Genomic DNA, 20,247 nt, shown 5'->3' with positions numbered 1-20,247 from the left:
CTAATAATCACGTGGAAGTTCTTAAAATGATGCCATACAGATGAGCCACGGCAATCTGTATCTAAGAAGATCGCGTCAAACGCGCCAAGCAATTGCAATTCCTGATCGTATAGAACCATCACGAAAGCCCAATGCAAACTTATACATCCCTCTCTAAAAAAGTTCTCAGTAAAGAGACTCTGTGTGTTAGTAAGTTGGGTGAAAAGTACCGATCGTCTAGACAGACGTTTACGGTAATTTTAAGCCAATAATTTTTTGGAACGTCTGATATTATACGTGCTCGTGATCTGTAGGACGCTCATATCGAACATTTCTGATTTCACGTGGAGTCGAGCAGCTGTTAGACCACAGACAGCGTCGGATTACCCTTCCAACAAACACCAGCGAGTCTAGAGCTATTCGAGCAATGCACAGCATTAGAGAAACACAAACGACGTAAGATATTGTTGCGAAGCAATGTATAGTTATAGCTTACAATGACAAAACAATAATACAAGATCTGGTGTAGGAATCATACTGGGTGGGAATATCAGTTAAAAGTCACTATTGCCACCTAATGATTCAGGTAAGGTAACTAATAATATTACTAATAATGATTTATGGCCATCTTTGTCTCCAGTTTTGGTATAACAATGTGAAACTTCTCGTTTAATAGGTGATCAGTCTGCCAATTAAACTCTTAGCGCAAAGCTGACAGATACAATCCATTAATCGTATTATACGGTAAGGAACTGGAATGGTTCGGACGATCGAAAAAATTGACTCAGGTATCCCGATTCCGTCGAATAACAACTCTTCATATTCGCATTAGTTGCTAAATAGCCGATCGCTTCATGTTAGTTCCGTCGCTTTTTACTGATAATTTTGTTTGTTGCGTTTCGGTTTTAGCATAATGATTCGCCGAAAACGCGAGTAACCCCATATCCGACGAAGGCCTTCGACCAGCCCCGCTAGGTCGATCAAAACGCTGCTGATCATGCAAAAATTTTAAACTGACTCGGGAACATCGGGCCGGCCTCGGATACGTTTGGGTTCCAGTAAACGCTTGCTGACACCTACCGCTTAGATCAACATGGCTACATAGCATGAAGCATTGACTGTTGGTAAACCGTAGTCCACCAATGGACCTGATTAATCTTGGTGACTGATGATGGTGTCACGACGAGATTCTCACTAATAAACATTAGTAGAGGACACAAGTGTCTTCTGTGGACTAAACAACTAACAGTTTTAACAAACTACGTCTTATAAAGGCTGTTTACACAGCTGTTTTCTAAATTATGCTGAGTATGCTGTTGACCATACACATGCAGCCTAGGACGATGTATAGGGTCGCACTTAACAGCCAGACTCTCTCAATTATAAACTATTCAATTCTGACGCGAGCTCAGCAATAACCGGTTTATATACGCGTGCCAAACGTGTCGAAGCATATGTACAGCTACCGCGAGGTCAAGGCGCGTAGTATTCTCACTCGGGTAATGCCACGAACGATGCAGTAACTTCAGCAAAAATACCGACGAATGATGCGCTCAACTATGCTGTTTTCTACGATGTAGTAAGACTGCGTACTTGAGACTACTCTAATGAAACAGCGCAATTGTTGGATTTAACGATACGTAACAATATCATACATAAGGGTCGACGTATTTGACTTATGAATGTGGTCGAAAGTCGGTCAGGCAGCGTTAGACGCGCAAATAAACGCCAAAAAATCCATATTCGCTTGTGAAAAACAATATATATATATATATATATATATAGCAGACAGAGGGACATATGGAAACACGTAAATTGGACACGTCGATTTTGACTTCCGTATTCTACGAAAGGCTGCGTTCGAACAAGTCTGTTTGATGTCACGTATCGTAGTCCAAACATAAACCCCTCTGACTAATTGAATCTTCCAGGAAAAAGAAACGACGTAACGGAACCGTTAACATGATTACCGACAGAACATTAACTGTGGACAAAGGAGAGCTAAGTTATACGGAACACAAAATATTATATTTTTGAGTTATTTAAAAAAAGGAAGGCTCCTCTAAAAGTGTACTACCATATGCATTTAATGAAACCTAATATAAATTTCAATTCCGGGAAACAAACGCGTGCAGGCGCAGCCGATCAATAGTAGTTACTGCTGTCGGCTAGTCGTGATCTAAATATAATGTTCTATAATACCATATCATACTGTGTTCAGTTTAATCATCGACTCTTTTACTTTTTTTTCCTGTTGCTTTATTAGTAAGTTATAATATAAGGAAAAACTGCTAGCATATGTCAGGCCTAGTCTACCGACCATGGGCCACAAGCCTTGAACAGTGTTACATATAGGTGTACTAAAAAGAATAAATAGTGCCGTTTATTATCGATTGAAGGCTAAAATGTGATTACACCAAAGGCAGTTGTTCGGTAAGCCGATAATTCCCTCAGAGTCTTTTTCATTAGCCGATGCAGTTGAATGCCATTGGAGAATCGACCCAACAATGTTGTCTATACTGTCTTCGGTAAGCCAGCTGTCCTTGTCACTCCCGCGCAACGTCAGGTACAGAAGAACATAGAAAAAGAATTTATGGTAAACTATTCAAAAATATATCTAGAGCACGAGAACAAGGTATGCTCATATATCTTTTCAGACCACCTAAATCTCGGAATCAGCCTTATGAGTTCTCTGAACTAAGCTCAATTCGACTTTAGCCTCTATCGTTAGTAAGAACGCTAGTCTTTAGTGAGCTGTTTGGCTGCTGTATACGCTATAATAGGGACAAGTTGCGATGCGTACTGAAATGAGGATGAACTATGCTGGAGTTTGCTACAAGTATATAGGTGATGACACGACCTAAAATATCCGTCAGCCGCACGTGGGCTTCACAAAAGGACGGAACCTAGTCCAAAACGGAACCAAGCAAACTAGCTAGCACAGAAGCGCTACCAGAATCAACCTAGGTGCACTTGCACGCACGCCGATTCGACGTCGGCGAAATGCATATTGGCTCATTTTTCTAAGCTAACTTTAACCTATTTTGTAGACTATTGGTAATCTAACAAAACGTAGTTGGCTGTTTATTTATTAGTTCCATTAAATTTCTGAAGAAGGTCGATTAAATTACATTTTACAGTGTAGACCGGTCTTACTCTACGCATATTTCGCTAATATTTTTCTTCCTAAAGATGATTTTATGAGTTCATCAAAGTACACGATCAAAGCCTTTCATTTGCCTATTACTTTATATACGATTCTTCGTCTATTTTGAGAAAAACGCTTCAAAAGACAGGACACATTCTATCGTGATCGAGCGGCACTGCTCAGTTTTATTTCTATTTTCGTAAACCTATCAGCAGCATTGAAGAATCTATGACCGTTTTAACTGTGGTACCGGCAGCGAGTGAGTGCATCCCAGTGACGTATTTGCGCACTTGGAAACGTCTCACGCTACCCGTCAGCTAACATTAATAGCGCAACTATTTGTGTTCGGGTGCTGCTTTTTTTTATTTAGTCATCGAGGTCTTTCTTTGCGCGCCCATATCAGAGGCAACTACATAGGCATACAGATCCCAAATTATGTCGCAAGGACTAACAAGACAGCGAACAAGCGATGATACCCACTGATGTTTCTCTAGATCGCTGCAAAGTCCGTTACAGTGCTCTGCAGGACATAATGGAAACCAGGATAATACTAAGCGCTTTGATAGCGAACACCAAGCGGAGCTTCGCAAGCGCATGTAGGGACGTTTTAATTTGCAGGCTGGTATCATATGCGAATCTTTCGTTATGACGCCGATGGACCAGACGTCACTGAGCTCGTTTTGCTTCTCTACGACATTTACTAACTAGACAAGCTACTAAATGGACAGACAATCCAAACGATTCGTATATGAAATGAACTGATAGTCTATAGAAGGGGCAGTACCCTGAGGGTGACTTGGCCAGCTCTGTTTTATTCGATTAGTGAGTCGTACCCCTTAGAGGAAGGATGTATGTCGAATGTGAATGAAATCGACTTCATGAGGTTAAGTTTTATTTATTTCAGGAAACGTTAGACGCCACAATGACTGCAGTCGATGAATATTTTAGAAGAGTTTAGGTCATAATCGCATCATATTATAGTAGTGTGTATTACATAATATTTTCATGGGGAATATTATTGTCATAATGGTAAATAGGGCAGCGCGCTGCTGATCATACAGCTGGTACACACCAAGTAATTGGATAAGTGACTCGCCTAGCGGGAAGAAGTGCCAGCGCACAAAAAAAGCCTACTGCCGGTGATGATTGCGCTTATTTTGAGAAACGTTTCATGTCGGAATCACAGAACCTCTTGTTAAGGTAAGTGGATATGCTACAGATAGTGAACAAAGCAAGCAAAAAAATACAATGAAAATAATAATATGGACTTGCAACGTACCGCACTACACTTGATTCTATAATTTAAAGCAAAAAAAAAAAAGTATACTTGTAAAACTGAATTTTTATTGGGTTAGTTGGTCTACATAGATGAAACTATTGTCTGGAATCGCTGTCTGCTTTGTTCATGAAAATAAGGCGAAAAGTCGTAGCCATTGAGCCATTAACGCAAACATACTCCCTAGTGTATTGTATGATTCGTTGACGGTTAAATAATAAGACGGTCCGTAAAATTATCGTGTTCAACTTTATTCGGTATATACACATAATATAAAAACGTTGAAATAATAACATAATATAAAAACGGCTTCCATTTATTTACAATTGCAAAATACCCTATACTGAGTGCGTAACTTTTCCTCTTACTTTAGATATTCATAATTATTATCGCGCCGTTCAATGCACTGCTGATAACTGATGAAGATTTCCGTTGATGTTATCCAGTTATGACACTTTCAGATCTTCCAGCTTTGTGAGTGTTCTGGCGTTTAATGTGCCCTACAGAGCTGAAATGCGGCCTGATCTTTAGTCTTCTTGATAGGGCCATTGAAATACAAGTTGTGCTGGTTCAATAGCCATAGCAGAAAAATGAAGTAAAGGCTTTTAATAGCTGTCTTCAGTCAGGTGTCTCCGTCGTTTCGAGCGGTATCAGGTGATACTTTGATGTGCGAACGCGGTCCATTTAGTAAATATAGTGGTTTCTTCTACGTGTTGATTTCAATCTAATCCATATTGATCATTCATCGTTATTAAATATGCTTAAGAAGAAACCTATGTTTTAAAGAAATGGTATACTAAAAGCTAATTTATTTTTATGTTTTCTGCCCCCGTTTGATTACAGTGAATAGATAGCTTAATGTTTTTTTCACATTTTCCTAAAAATTGTTATTAATGGCTTTCAATGAGACAAAATGGCGATAAGCGTAGACTCGCTTCCTGGTGGGCGGTCATTAATGCAGTAAAAAAGGCATCGTTTTAAAGAACCTAGGGCCGTGCGTTGGGTCATATGTAGCGGGTTGCATTTCGCCGCTGGGATTGCCAATATAACGTAGACTGAGCGTTTCGACAAATCGTAACTTATCAGCTAGGAATTAACCCTTTAAGCATTTCGCTCCGAAATAACTTTTTCCGTTCGGTCTGCGTAGCAACGGATGTTAATGCCAGCGTTATCAAAGACCCGTCCAATAAGGCTTCAGAGTCTGTGAAATTGTGAGGGGGCATTGCTGGCTGAGGGTCAGTCAAGGGCTGTAAGCAAAACAAGATGTCTATTATTGTCAAGACGAGACCGTTTGTTGCTTCGGTTTGAATTTCTGGGAAAAACCTTTGGCGGGTTTCAAATCAGTAAATCTAACTGTGCCGGTAATCGGTCAGTTGATCTCGTCCTTTCTTCTCGATCTGGTCGCCAAACACAGGAAGTCTTACATCGGAGCTCCCAGATACAGCCACATACCGGCTTCTTTCGTATGAACGCAACGTTTGATGGAGAAAATACAGACGATCTGGGAGATCAGCGTGTCAGTGTGCGTCGTTCGCTTGGCAGGAAATTTCGAACGAACGCAACCGTTTAAACATGTTTTTCTTTGTGCGCAATTTTATTTGTATTTATTAAAGTGAAAAAATGATTTACTATTTGGAAACTTACCTCTAGATTTTCAATGACAAGTGGATTTTGTGGAGCTAGCCCCAAAGGAGCTAGCAGTGCTCGCCCTGCAAAGTGCATCTATGAACAGGGTTCAGGTAATAGAAGTGGCGGTTACAGTCTGCAGACTATCACGAGATTCCAGAATAAAGGCTGTGCTAGGAATAACTTTTTAAAGACAAACACAGTCGGGGATCTCGGCGCATCGAGGACAATGATCTGATTGCAATGAAAAAATATGATATATATATATATATATATATATATATAGAATATTTTTTCATTGCGAAATTTATAGAACTCTGGCTTGCATAAACAAAAAGATGAAAAACCCACAGTGCCATCTGACACAAGGGATTACTTGACGGAAGCTGATAACAGTTGACACAGGTTTTTTGCAGCATGTTTTAAGGGATTACTTATCAATCGAATAAACTAAATATGATGATGTTTGCTCTGATTGTACGAACCATAGAACTTGATCAGTATCCTAAACGTTGTGGGTTAATGTTAAAACAACAATGTCTATACGAGAAATTGAAATGTGAATGCCTGCAACGGAAAAACAGTAACTCACATCTTTACAACATTATAAAAAGAGCGGCACTGCCCCAGCTTCCAGTATCGGATGAAACTACCGCGGGCTACCAGTACGCAAACACCTTATAACCTAACACAATCTAGGATACCTTATAGCTTAAATCCAAAATTTTTGGCCCTTTCTCTAAAAATAAAAAAAAATTACAACAGTTTATATATATTGTGCAATAAAGAGTAGAATATCGTTATTATGACGTAACATTATGATCTAACCGTAGCATAAGGGTTAGCAAGTAACAGGCAGAATGACTCAGTGATAACCTTGCTGATCTGCTGTTTAATCTGTGTTAAAAGTATATTAGTTAGACTTAGACATAAATAGTGCATCGAGCTCAAAAGACAGATACGGAGCTTAATAAAGAGCTATCTTGGTACAGAGCTTGCATATAAGATAGAAAAACTATATTTAAACAGCTCCGCCTAGGAGAGAAATTAATAAAGCTCTTGTTGTAATAAACAAACGTAGTTCTTACGGAACTTGTCTCATGATGCTGGTAACCCTCTCATGGCTGTGTAATCTATGCTACGATACGTCTGAGCTGAAAAGTAACTCAAGGACCGAAGCCACGCAACACCTGTTGTTTGGTCTGGCTACGTAAATCGCTGCCAAAGGCCTTATTTTAATGTGTCTATATATCTACGCATAGAAAAAGGTACGAAGTTTGATCTATAGAAAGCTGCAACTGATGGAGTGCTATTGGTGTAGCATAGCGTTTTGTTGAGCGCTGAGTAGAATCATCTTAAAACTACAGCCGTCCTTCATTGTGTAGCGAATGGTACGCCTTTTATGTGTGTGAATTTAGCGGGTTGAGTGTTCATTTAGAGTAATGAATCTTTAAATTAAATAGTATATCTTGATTTTGTGTTTAGGATGATTGGGCAGAAATAAAACAGTTGTAAAGGTTCATCATAAAAGTTAATCAACGGAAAGTGTTTGCAAAATGGCGCTCTCCACTTTGCGAACGTTGCCAGTTGAGTGATATGCGTCAGTGGGCAGCTTCGGCCGAATGTTCCAAGAAGTATGTTCCTACTTGTATGTTTTGAATTTTGCGCCCAGTATCGCCGTAAGGCATTCTATCAAACGGCTGGGTCTCAGAATGAAACGAAGTCCTGTGGGTTCGAACCTAGACCATAACGTGTCCCTAAAATTAGCTGGAAAATACATTACCGACTAAGTTATCACGGGAGCTCCCACCTAAGCAACTATTAATCAAAATATTTTTTCAATTTTTTTAAACTTGATTTGAATATGGCGAGTTAATCGAGGTCTTTCGCTTTGTATTTGCATCATGGACTTTTAGGCAAAAACACTTTCGAATCGTACCTTGTGGATTTTAGTCTGTGAGCTTTGCGAACTGATTATAGGTTTATATTCCAATGCACTCGATATGCTTTACAGGCTATGCAGCCGCAACAGCACCATCTGTAGCACAGTAAGTTAATATTGGACAAACTCAACATAAACGTAATAAACTAATGCGTAAGTCAGTCGAGATTACGGTGAATTTTACCTTAGCTTACATTAACTTTATCACAGTTAAGTGGATCTGAGAAAGCCTGCTCCTCAGAAAAAAAATAAAGCCATAATTACCGTAACTTTCGTGCACTACAGTTGACGTGAAAATTCGAAGGCAGTAGGCCGTACAGGCTATGTTTACCGATATTTACTAAATACACTGCCTGCATATATTCCCTGTCGGATTGAATAGACTAAACGATCTCTCGGCTTTTTTTCCATAATGTATAAACTAATATGGACTAGCAGGATATAATCTGACAATTACGCTTACTAATCTAAACGAACCTCAAATCAAACATTCGAATTTCGCGAGTTAACTGATGACTCATGTTTACAATGGGGTATCATTGCAGAGGTAGCTGAAACACCATGTACAGAAAGATCTTCATTTTAAAACTTAAGCCCATCCCTTTGATTATGTTAATACGAGATTGTAGATATTATCTACATATGTTATTTCCGCTGATTGGAATGATGTTGTTCTGCCCTTGTCTCAAATAAAAATGTTGTGCCAGCCGTAGTTTTGGTGGAGCTACGGTTACCCAGCGTATGAATTATTGCAAAAAAACAACAATATTTGAGAAATTGAAATAATCCTAGGTCTGACTGGTTCACAGTACCAACGTGACAAAAATGGTAAGCTGCCTTTTGTTACATTCCGCTGGTTTTTGGTATCTATTTGATATTTATAGGTTACGGACTTTTCAAGCATATAAAGTTAATTGCTGGACAGTTAAAAACTTGCAGAAATCTGATAGAGCGAGAACGAGAGAGAGATCTTGAGCGTACGTTTCCATAGCCTCATTCCCAGAACACTTTTAACCGGTGTAACACAGGTTGCCCACACGCAACCTTAAATAAACTATTATGGGAGTGCTTTTTATATACACTATATTACTACGGCCTCGACGAGTGTGTTGACTTTCTTTTTGAGTATTCGATATTAGAATAAGACGCAGTGAATCGGCTTTTTATAACCCTGTTCCGAACACATGCGTTGATCAAATTGAGGAAAGCTTCTTCAACAAAGCGGAAATTACTTCGACGCGCGTAGGGGACGTCGACCTTCTCATACAGGTTGAATCCGTTCTCGAAATGCACATGAATTAAATTGGCGTTTAGTACCCTAAATAGATAGAAGGAGGGCGAGCAGACTACACAAGCCGCAATGGATACGTAAGATACATTTACACCAGTTTGTAATGAACCACCTACACCATACAGTAATGAAATAATTTGAAAAGAGTAAACAAGTTATGTTCTCTGCTTTGCCGTCCATTGATTTAAAAACAAGGTCGAATTCAGTTGACTAAGTTATATGTTAGCTAATTCATATGCTTAAAACGAAGTTTTATTTCTTTTATTTAGTCCCGTTCAAATCCGGAGTCACAGTCGACGGAATCCTTGATCTCACAATCGTCGCTGCCACAGACCTCGATATCATCATCGACCTCGTTTACAACGAGTTTGGTAACGGAAGATGACAAAGCAAAATTACTGAACTGCTCTCAGAAAGCTAATCATTCCAAAGCTTCTCAAGAAGCGGGTCAAGATCTGGTTCAAAAAGCAAAACATCTACAGACTAAACCTTTACTTTCGAATATTCCAGGCCTTAAAAGGCCAAGCGAGCCCTTACGCAGTCCAAAAACCCCGGTTACCCTCGAAACCGACAATATGAGGCGGCAAACGATGGTCTGCGTTTTAACTGCGGCCTGTCTCATTACCGCAGTAATTATCGTGTATTTCGTCGTAATTCGAAGACATGAAGGATACAAGTATACGGAAGGAAAGCCTTTGTCGAAAACCTATTCTTCGTGGGCCAGTGCTATGGACGAACCCCAATGTGCCCAGATTTCTGGGTGAGTAGCAAGTGAAAGTTTGACTTTCGGACTATCGCGCTTCTAACAGTTACTAAAAAAATTAACCTTGAGCGAATGCTCACATCAGATAAGATTTTTATGGAAATCATATAGTACCAGCGGTTCTGTCTCTCTGACATTAAAATGTTAATCAAAAAGTGTTCATTAAAGTTACTCTTAGAGTAAATTGGATTGATGCATATGGTTTAGCTGCCTAAACCGAATTAAATGATTATTGATGGTGGCAAAAGCCTAATTATTTGTCATTGTTTGTAGCTACTAATTTAGTGCCTTATTTATTAGTAGTAAACTTTAACAGAAAAGGTAGTAAAATGTTTACGTTTACTTTATTCTAATATAATTTTATCAACTACATTATATAAACTATGTACGATGTCTTTTATATCCTCAAGGTGCCTTATTACGCTATGTGATATGGTCAACGTGATATAATAATTTAAGTAGAAATGTTACCCTCATTTCAGTGTTATTTACAAGCGAGGTGGGACAGTCGCTGATGCTGCGGTCGCGTCTCTTCTTTGCCTTGGAGTCGTATTGCCAGAATCTCTCGGTATTGGTGGGGGCTTTCTAGCTGTCTACTTTCAAAAGTAGGTCGTTACCTCACGCAATAAGTGACCTACTACGTAAACTCAACCTTGCCTCTGTGCCGTTTCAATCTACTTATTTTCCCACTGTAGCCAGCGCAACTATCCGCTTCTAGACTGAGCTTCAGGAAAAACTGATTGATGAATTTGCTCGAGTAAATCGAAAGCAATAGTAATAAGCGCAGAAAGAAAGATCTATTTGCATGGATTCTGAAAATAATATGAGCGGAAGTGCCATGCGTTCATAATTTGGACTTAGCTTAAAATGGAAAAGGCACAAGTCTAGTCAGAACAGAACCCTTTATTATATGACTCACTTGCAGGTCGACTGGAAAGGTGCATTTCCTTGATGCTCGTGAAGCTGCTCCATTGGCCGCCAAATCGGATATGTTTGTCAAGTCAAACAGCGCTGTTGGTTCGTCTGCTTTGATTTCAATTCCTTTGCAGTCAATCCATTTCAACTAGCTTTCCTCGAATGTCAATAGCGTATTTTGTCATTAAAGCATTTTTATCGTAAAGATTAAACATGTCTTGTCTTATTACGTAATCGAACTCACAGATATGCACGCTAGCTTAGCGGTATTTTGGTCTCGGAAAATTGAAACGGAAATTTGTTTCGAATCGAGAATCTCTGTGCGCCGATGCAGGGGCGCATCGAAGGCAATGTAGTCGTGGTACAGGGAATGTAAATATCGCATGTATTATAAAATTTGTCTAACAAAATTTTGAATTACTAAATGGTCAACGCCTCGTTGAAATGTTTGTAATTTATATAAATACAATGAAGCACCTCCTACTCAGATGGTAAAATGTATCCTGTGGAGGTTTGATATAAAAGTCGCCAGTTTGTCTCTGAGTGCCTATTTTCTAGATGAATTCTGTTCTACTGTATACACCTATAGAATTAGCAGATCGTATTGTATTTGGTGACTAAATTATTTAATTCTTTCGCTTTTCTTGGCTGACGCACCTCTAACGCTGTGCAATTTTTCAACTCAGACAAACATTTTCGTTGTTAGAGGTCGTACGAAAGTTTATCTTTAGAACTCTAGACGTCGCAGCTAAAAGGCACGCCAGAAGGTTACCAGCTGGAATGCCACACTCAACTCACGCAACGTAACTATGAAGCGACACATCCTGTCGTATCAATGGTATTATATATAGTTTATAGAAAAACAAGCTAGTCTAGGAAGATCTTTTGGAATCATAAAAATTATAGAAATGATAAACCAACATAATTCTAAATCGGTCCGTAGTCATACTTGTCCAGTTTAGATATTAAGACTGAATCATCTAAATTGTTTCTGTCTTCAACTTCAGGACCTTTATCGGTTGCTGTGCCGGGAGAGTTGGCCGGTTATCAAGAGCTACTGAAATTTGTTGGTTCGAACGTCACCTATAAGGACCTTTTCGAGACTGCGATCCAATTAGCTGCCGGAGGTTATACGGTTGGACATCATCTTGCGCACTCTATCAAAGAGAAAGCGGATTTGATCTACCAATCGGAAAATCTCAGGTGAGCTAAAGCTTTTTCAAGAGGCTACTCGTTCATGAAAATATGCAAAATAAATACTATTTTTCCATCTCGATATTTACATTTTCTCCCATAAAGCCTTTCGTTTGGTCCCAATATGCCTTCGATCTTTCCTTCAGCGCCCTTCTATTTGCCAGCGACCTAGCGCACTCATATGACCTAGCAGTTAAGTTTCTAAATTTAAAATAAAAATAAAACAAAAATATTCTCACTACTGTTAAATGTATACCAATTTATTCAATTCACTAAATGCATTTATATCGACATTAGAATAGTGACGATGGCTAAGACATAACTAAAGAACATGTTTATTATAAGGAGTTTACATAATGTTTTTAAAAAGATCGCAGCTCGAAAGGCGATTTAGTTCTTTTTAGTCACCATATTATAAATAAACTTTACGATAATTTAGAGGTCGTCACGACTGACAAATATTCAGTGTTATCACATTCGTGCTTTTATAAAATCCATCAGGGACTGCCAGCGTCTCTGATAAACTCAGATATCATATTGTATCAAAGGTATGCTTCCTCTTGCTTGATAGTTCCATAATGTATGCGAATTTCAATTTTTCTATAACAGATTAATTTTTGGTTTCCGTATATTTCGACGATGGTCTCCACCAATTCGTTGACGAACTGATACGACCTCTACAACTAACCGAATATAACGGATCTTGTTTTTAGGAAAGGAATAGGCAATAGGACATGAACCCCGGGTAAAAAGCATCAATTTTGCCTTCATTTAAAGGACCCTTTTTCTCATATAATTATTATGTTGCACGATCGATATTGGAATTTTAACACAATCCGATTGGTAGACATTTGCCGAGACTTAGCGCTTTTAAATAAGCCGATAGTACGTTAATCAATTAACGAAAAGGATGACAAATAACCGTATAAATCTCCCGTATAAAATTACATAGGACAGACAGATAAATTTGCTATGCGAACAAGTGTTAAAAGGAGGGAAGCAATTGGATTTTTGAAAAACAGAGATCGAAAAGGCCAGTTACTTTTGTTATCCATGCTAATGCGCTGTATGCGACTGGCGCCTGCAGGTTTTTCTACTTACGCTTCATGGTAAATTTAGTTTCTAGCAAATAGGACGAAATCAAAGAATCTTTAAACAGGGGGTTATTCAATTCCATATCCCGCATGGCGCCCGTTTGGGTTTATTGATCGGATACGGGTAATTATACCCGAATACGTTAGCCATCTGTCCTATATCGGTATCCATATATCTAGGTCGAATATCGGTAATTGTGAACCAGATGCGTGACCTTCGGCCGCTTGTATTTCGCTTTAAATTCATCTTCTTGGCTAGACAAAGAACACCATACTGTCTACCATCAAAATAAAAAGGCCGGTTTACGGTAATGCGGTTGGTATGTGGTCATAGGATAAGCCTAGGAAAATAATAAGGTAGGCGTATACGGCGAGGTGTTCAACAGCGGCAGCGGTCCTACAGTAATAAATACATTAATTTATTTCAATATTGAATTTATCAGAAAGTTTTATTAATAAAGTTCACAGAAGCAATGCTTACTTGAACTTTCCCAAAACTCACAAACGGTCCGCGGTCAACTGTGAGAAACATACTTGCGCAATTGTAACACCTATTTTAGCATTTACATAATATACCAACAGTTCAGTCTGCTGGTCAGAGTTGTAGTACTTTTTTGTTTTTATGTCACAATACACTTATTTCTGCGAAATCAGGTTCTCATTTGACTCGGCACATCAGGGCTATTGAGGGTGTTCAATTCGATTTGATTTATCGCGTGGAAAGACTGAATATATTATTCTTTCAAGTCCTCAGTTCCCTTCCCTACTTCGATACATCACAATATAAATGTCTGTATTTCTAATTCCAAACGATCTGAAGAGACAGCTGGCCATAGTACCTGGTGACTACAGCAGAAAGGGTAAAGAATACGCTTACGTAGAGGTTGTGCTGTCCAAAGAAAGCAGAACAAAATATATTTGAGAGACGTTATGTGGCAATAGAGACCATCCTCTATTGAAAAAATTAGGATGATTTGATTTCAGCAGCCAACATAGTAATTCAAGGTTTTTTCAAAGGTTCATTTACAAGTCGAGTTTTTTTCTTATATTAGATGTAATATTATCTTGATTTAACTAATGTTATAATTTGGTATCGGTTAACATTTTGATTGATTACTTAATTCATAATTGACAGCAAACCCTAGGCGTATTAATAGGTAGAAGCAGGGTGTTTTACTATCAGTAGCATCCGAAGGTTTAGCTTCCCTGCGTATTTTAAATATCCACTGATGAATTGTATTTTCTCAAAACAGCCAAGATTTTAGGCATGCTAATGGTCTACCTTGGGTGGCTTTGACTTATCAGCGAGATCTAACTATTGTTTGGTCATTTAATATAATTTGATGCAGTCTCATACTCAGCACTAATGCATGTGTTATTAGGAAGATCTACTTCGACCAGGAGAAGAATTCTACGAAAAAGCACGGAGACACCATCTACAATCCAGACCTGGCTAAAATATTCCAAAAGCTTGCTTCTACTAACGATTTTGCACACGAGTTTTACAACGGATCTATTGGCAGAATGGTTGTAGAGACGCTGAAAGCCAGAGGAGGCATTCTGACTAGTCAGGACTTGGCCAGCTATAGAACTCACTGGAGAAAGTCAACCTTTGCCTATATGAAAGACAGACAATATGAAGTCCACTCGGGAGGTATGTCTACCTTTAACTGGAACCGTAGAAATCGCGAAGGTGAACTGAAATGATGTCGCAATATATGCCATCGGTAATTTAGGGAAAAGGAAGCCATTTTGAATCTGTTGTCGTTTAATGTCTGCGAGCTGAAGTTTCAGAGCAAAAACTTTGACCTGTTAGTGTTTATTCCATTTGAAATGTTTAGTTACAAAGCCGCTTTAGCCACCGAAAGAAGTTCCACTTTATGTATAAATAGTGTAAGTTTCATGTGACTATGTACCGCATTTACTTACTATAACTTGTAAGTGTAGCTGATCACTATTTCACTAGTTAGAATAGCTGAACTAAGCAAAATCCTGATGACTAAACTTTCCGTATTCGTAGGCCTATCGGGAAGTGGATCAGTGCTTTCGATGATGGTGAATATAATAGAAGCGTTCAAAATGAAACAACTAGAAGAAAACGTGACTACATATCACCGGCTTGTCGAGGCCATGAAATTCGCTTACGCCCAAAGATCATTACTTGGCGATTATTTATATCCCTCGGTGTCTGATGAATTTAAATCGAACATAACCAAGGTAAGTGTAAAATCATAAGTTCAGATTACCACATAGGGTAAAAGTAGATCTGTGAAGTGAAATGCCCGATAGAAAAATTTGATTGTCCAACGGCCAGGAGCGCAAGTGGTGCTCCTTTCAGGTGATGCAACACCGAAACTTATTAATGATGTTATTCCCAATGGTAAAAAGCTACATAGTTATAACTAGTTTGTCTCGATAGCGGAAGATTAACCAATACTGTGAATATTTCCATTTGTTTTCAATTGCACGTTTCACAGTTGGTCGACAACATGCAGAGCGAAGACTTTGCACAAAAGATGCGTAGCAGAATCTCAGACTCTAAAACGTTAAACTTGAGCGAATATAACGGAGCTTTCAATAAGCCCCGGGATCGCGGAACGTCGCATGCCAGTTTCTTTGCGCCCAATGGAGATGTTATCGCAATAACTTCTACCGTAAATTTCTAGTAAGATATCATCACTGTTACCGTGCTTCGTTGGTCTGTATATTGAAGTGTTTAGGAACATACCGTCTTGTCGCATATAATACCGAAAACAGACATTTCTAGAGTATTTACTGTTCGATAATGCTAAAGTCCCTCAAAGACTAGGGGGTAGACGCACTTCATTTCGTTGGGAGCCGGCCGTCTGACCGAATGCCAAATAACGGTGCCGGACGTAAGATTTAAGACGTTTACCTTAGATAGGCGAAAGGACTGGTATCCTTACGATATCAAACGATAGTTGTGAGCAAAATACTTCAGTTCCTGTCAACTACATTCAGCATTTCTATTCATTTTGATAACGGCTTAAATATACAAATTTAAAGCGTTTGTGAACGAAAAGCCTTTATCTGACACCACCTTCAAACTTCCTAACATCCTATATCCTAGTTATGTATTATATGGTAACTATATATATATATATATATATTATTACCAACGGACTTCATAGCTATACACATATGCGCTTACTTTTCTTGGTAGATGATCTGCACTAGGAACACAGGCATACCATTCCAGGCGTCCTATTTGTGTTTTAAGTATAGCCTGGAGCGAATTTCCGTCCCCAACTTTTTTGTGGACCCCGTTGCAGATCGTGATCATCATCATCATCATCATCACTTTGTGGCACTTTTATTGCCAGCCTAATTCGGTTTTTATTTGAATTATCAAGTTGCTTATTACAATTTCCCAGTCACTATTACGGCGAGTCCTCTGTATCTGTTTATTTCAATATTCTGTTTTACAGATCTAATAAAATTGCAGCAATGATTCGTTTTATTTTGTTATTGTGGTTTGGACTGTAATTCCGACATCTCAGTATCGTATTCTAATCATCCTATGGCCCTCTAGCGAAACATAACTAAACTACCACTGATTGGACCGAGTTAGTCTTGTTCTGTTATGCCTTTAACGTTATTCCACTATCACAAGGTGAAAACTACCTCTATCCTATGAAGGCCTTGCAAATAGTAGGCCGTTCGAGAAATCACTGAATGTTTGAAAAATCCTTAATCATTTATTGAGAAAAACACCTTATTTGGCCCAATGTAGCGAAAATAGTGTTTATCTTAGAAAATGCAGTGTTGTGCGTACCGTGTAGAATTCGACAGTCCAATTGACCTCTACACTGAAACGTTTAAGGAGCTTTTGGCCATTGTTGGGGGCACTGTTCGGGAGTTATCAAGCACCCGGCTTACTTCAATCTATGGGAAAGCTTTTCTATGTTTTTGACATAAAAAAAAAGATTTTTTCTGGTCAAGCCTTTTTTCCTATGTTGTTTTCTCGTCGAATTTTACGTACATTATATCGTTAAAGCCGGTTGAAGTCGTCTTCGAGATTGTCGCCACGTAGGTACGAACTTTAATTCACATATGCGCATGCATATAAACCCACTCGTACTGGTTAAAAATATACTATAATATAGTTTGTTTCCTCTTTCGGAGATCCTATGCCAGAATCGAAATTCAACCAGATGGGAAAATTAAGTGAAGGCGAACTTCTACTAATCTGCTACCTTAAATACACTTAAATTACTTACATGCTATGAACTAGGGCGTTGATTTTCATTTTATTATTAAATAATATTATATATAATACTCCTGTTTTTTAAATTTCGTTATGTTTTAGCTTTGGAAGTGGTGTCGAGATTAATGGAATACTTCTCAATAATGAAATGGACGATTTTTCAATACCTGAAAAATCGAATGGTTTTGGTCTGATGTCATCGCCAGCCAATTATATCAAGGTCTGTAAGCCATCATCACCAGCAGTGCGACATAAATATTAGTTAGACTGAACCGATTGTTTTTTAATTTAATTTTTTTTTCTTTAATTTAATTGAATTTTATTTTTATGTTTAAAATTTAATAAAAACTCCTTTTTAAAAAATGTATTAAGAGAATTTCATAGTGAACCATTAGAGCAGCAGATACTAATCGAACAGTCGACATTAGCCTTGTATCACGAGTATACAATTAATATCATTATTACTGTTATAATTATTGCTTTAACAAGAAAGCGGCCGAATGGAAGGCATGGCCGGCTTTTTCCTAGGGAACTTGAGTGCTAGCTTTTTTTTGGGCCTTAATCGTTGTACGTGGGGTCTGACGCGATCAATAATTGCAAATCAATTTAGCCGCTCAAGCGTCCGCTGTCGTCGATGGCTCCAGCTGTTGTCATAAAGGGCGGTGAAGTTGTAATGGCTATCGGAGCCGCAGGTGGATCGCAGATAACATCGGCCATTATGGAGGTGATACTGTACTATTTCTACATGAACTACACGATTGGGGATGCTATTGCGCATTCGAGATTGCATCACCAATACTTGCCTAATCGTATCACATACGACCGCAATTTCGATCCAGTGAGTACCGCTATACGCTGCCTTATATTCCGTTGACCCTGTTCACCGTATGTTTATAATTGGTTGGCTAAATAAACATATATATATTCGCCAAGCTAACTCGTTAAACACAAGTTCGCCTAGCAACACCACCCGCCCAAAATTGACTTGACACAATGCTTGCGAGTACTAGGCCTCTGGTGATATACTCGAGCAAAGATTGTTTCTTGCCATATTTTTACAATATAATATATAGGACACACAGAATCGGCAAAGGAGATGAAACAATCTTTTTCCTACCCAGCCTAAGCACCGATTCTCTTGTTTCAGAACATCATAAAAGAGCTGGAAAAATTGGGACATGAGACCTATATGCGCCCTGACAATGTCAGAGGAAGCGTCATCGTCGCTGTCGTTAGAGAAGGTGACAAAATTGTAGCCGCCTGCGATCCGCGAAAAGGCGGAGGCACCAGTGGTGGCTTTTAGATTTGTTGATCTAAGATATTCCGTCAAGGGTCTCTTGGCCGTAACTCATGGAAGAGCGGATCCAGCAAAATTATCCTTAACCGATTCAGCGTTAAATATAGTATGATTGTCAATGGATACAATCGTGTTTAATAATTATACGCGTGTATGTATGTGATATAAAGATAGAAAAAAGCTAATATTGTCCCCGAAAAGCCTTCACCATCAATAAGTAGGGGTGCTTTAATTCAGCTGTCAGACCCCTATGGGACACTTTGCCATTGCGTGCTGGTTCGCGTCACTCCACCTGCTACCCTTTTCTTGTATCTAAATAATTATTCCTGGTAATTTCTGCCGTAGATAATTAAACGTCTTTTGAAATAAGAAACAGCCAGATCGAAAAAAACTTTAAGTCTGTTGCATAGACGGCTATAGTCGCTAGAAATCTAAATCAGCAGCTTAGCAAGAAGTCTAGGTATTGGCTTCATACGTTTGGTAACGAGGCATATATGAGCTCTGGAAATTGCGCTAATTGCGATGCTATCAGTAATTCCTGCAAGCGTAATCAATAGAAATCGACCTTTAGTTACTAAAGAGACAGCTCTTGAAAACGATATCTAACGGACGAGGTTTTTAGTTCTTATATACCTTAACATTCGGTTCGTTTAGGCCTTATTAGGCTTACTTATAGGCTTGAACAGTTCTGTATACGGTTCTGCACACTGACACGAATACCGAATTTTAGGGTCATAAATCTAAATTAATCAGAAGTGAGGCAAAAGGTTTTATGATCTATTTGAATTGAATTTCACATTGATATATACACATACGATGCACGACTAGAACTCTGAAAAGCACTCATACGTTTTATGACCTGATAAATGCAAGTGATACAACCAGTGATACAAAAGCCTTTCCCCTTAACTCCTCGCTCTCCGTTTAACGCGTACGTCGTATCTTAGTTAAATTTGCCTTACTGCGACCTTAAGGCTAAAGACTTAATAATAATATAATAAATATTATTGAAAAGAATAAAACCTAATTATAAGCCTTATTTTTCGAAATCTCGAGACGATTTCTAGGCCCTTCTCTAAACATTGTATTAGTTAACTGTTCTACCTAACTCTGTGCTGAATTTTACCGTAAAGTATATAGATATCACCAAAACAGAAAGCCCTTAGAAATAGTAACTGGTGAAATCGTTGAAGACAAACCAAGGGAGAGGAGATCGTATGGAACCGAGGTTAAGACCTTTTTGGTTTGTTGTGTTAGTATCTAATTTTCATAATAATTTCATTAGTTGCTACCAAAAAGTTCTTCGGTTCTATACTATCTGACGTTGTGTATGTATATAACCTCGTTAGACAAACATGGGACTCCTTTTGGTTTGTCAAATGTTTGAGTAAATACGTAAAACTAATCTTATCTTTTTTTTGCACAGATAAAATCGTTGAAACCCGTTTTTAATCAGAAAGTGAACAAATAAAGAAAAGGTTGAACGAAATTTTT

General features: G+C 38.5%; 1 protein-coding gene across 15 annotated transcripts; it reads left to right on the top strand.

Moving 5' to 3' along the window:
* The first annotated feature begins 3,810 nt into the window (after positions 1-3,810).
* Positions 3,811-19,780, top strand: LOC111251301 (glutathione hydrolase 1 proenzyme-like). Of its 15 annotated transcripts, none has more exons than XM_086991447.1 (13): positions 3,811-4,010; positions 4,170-4,327; positions 9,532-9,633; positions 9,773-10,022; positions 10,508-10,630; positions 10,951-11,042; positions 11,948-12,143; positions 14,611-14,882; positions 15,249-15,445; positions 15,706-15,893; positions 17,559-17,676; positions 18,067-18,294; positions 18,604-19,780. In XM_086991447.1, the coding sequence occupies exons 4-13, from the start codon at positions 9,838-9,840 to the stop codon at positions 18,757-18,759; spliced, it is 1,755 nt and encodes a 584-aa protein (XP_086847573.1). In that variant the 5' UTR covers positions 3,811-4,010; positions 4,170-4,327; positions 9,532-9,633; positions 9,773-9,837; the 3' UTR covers positions 18,760-19,780. The 15 variants fall into 15 exon arrangements, with proteins under 15 accessions (XP_086847573.1, XP_022663486.1, XP_086847574.1 ...); XM_022807751.2 differs by having other exon boundaries at positions 4,165-4,327; XM_086991450.1 differs by lacking the exons at positions 3,811-4,010; positions 4,170-4,327 and adding exons at positions 7,197-7,297; positions 8,044-8,077.
* Positions 19,781-20,247: the final 467 nt, after the last annotated feature.

Source organism: Varroa destructor, unplaced genomic scaffold (genome assembly GCF_002443255.2).
Source record: "Varroa destructor unplaced genomic scaffold, Vdes_3.0 BEIS01000005.1, whole genome shotgun sequence".
Lineage (NCBI taxonomy): Eukaryota > Metazoa > Arthropoda > Arachnida > Mesostigmata > Varroidae > Varroa > Varroa destructor.
The sequence above is the reverse complement of the archived record's forward strand: the minus strand, read 5'-3'. Positions and strand labels throughout refer to the sequence as shown.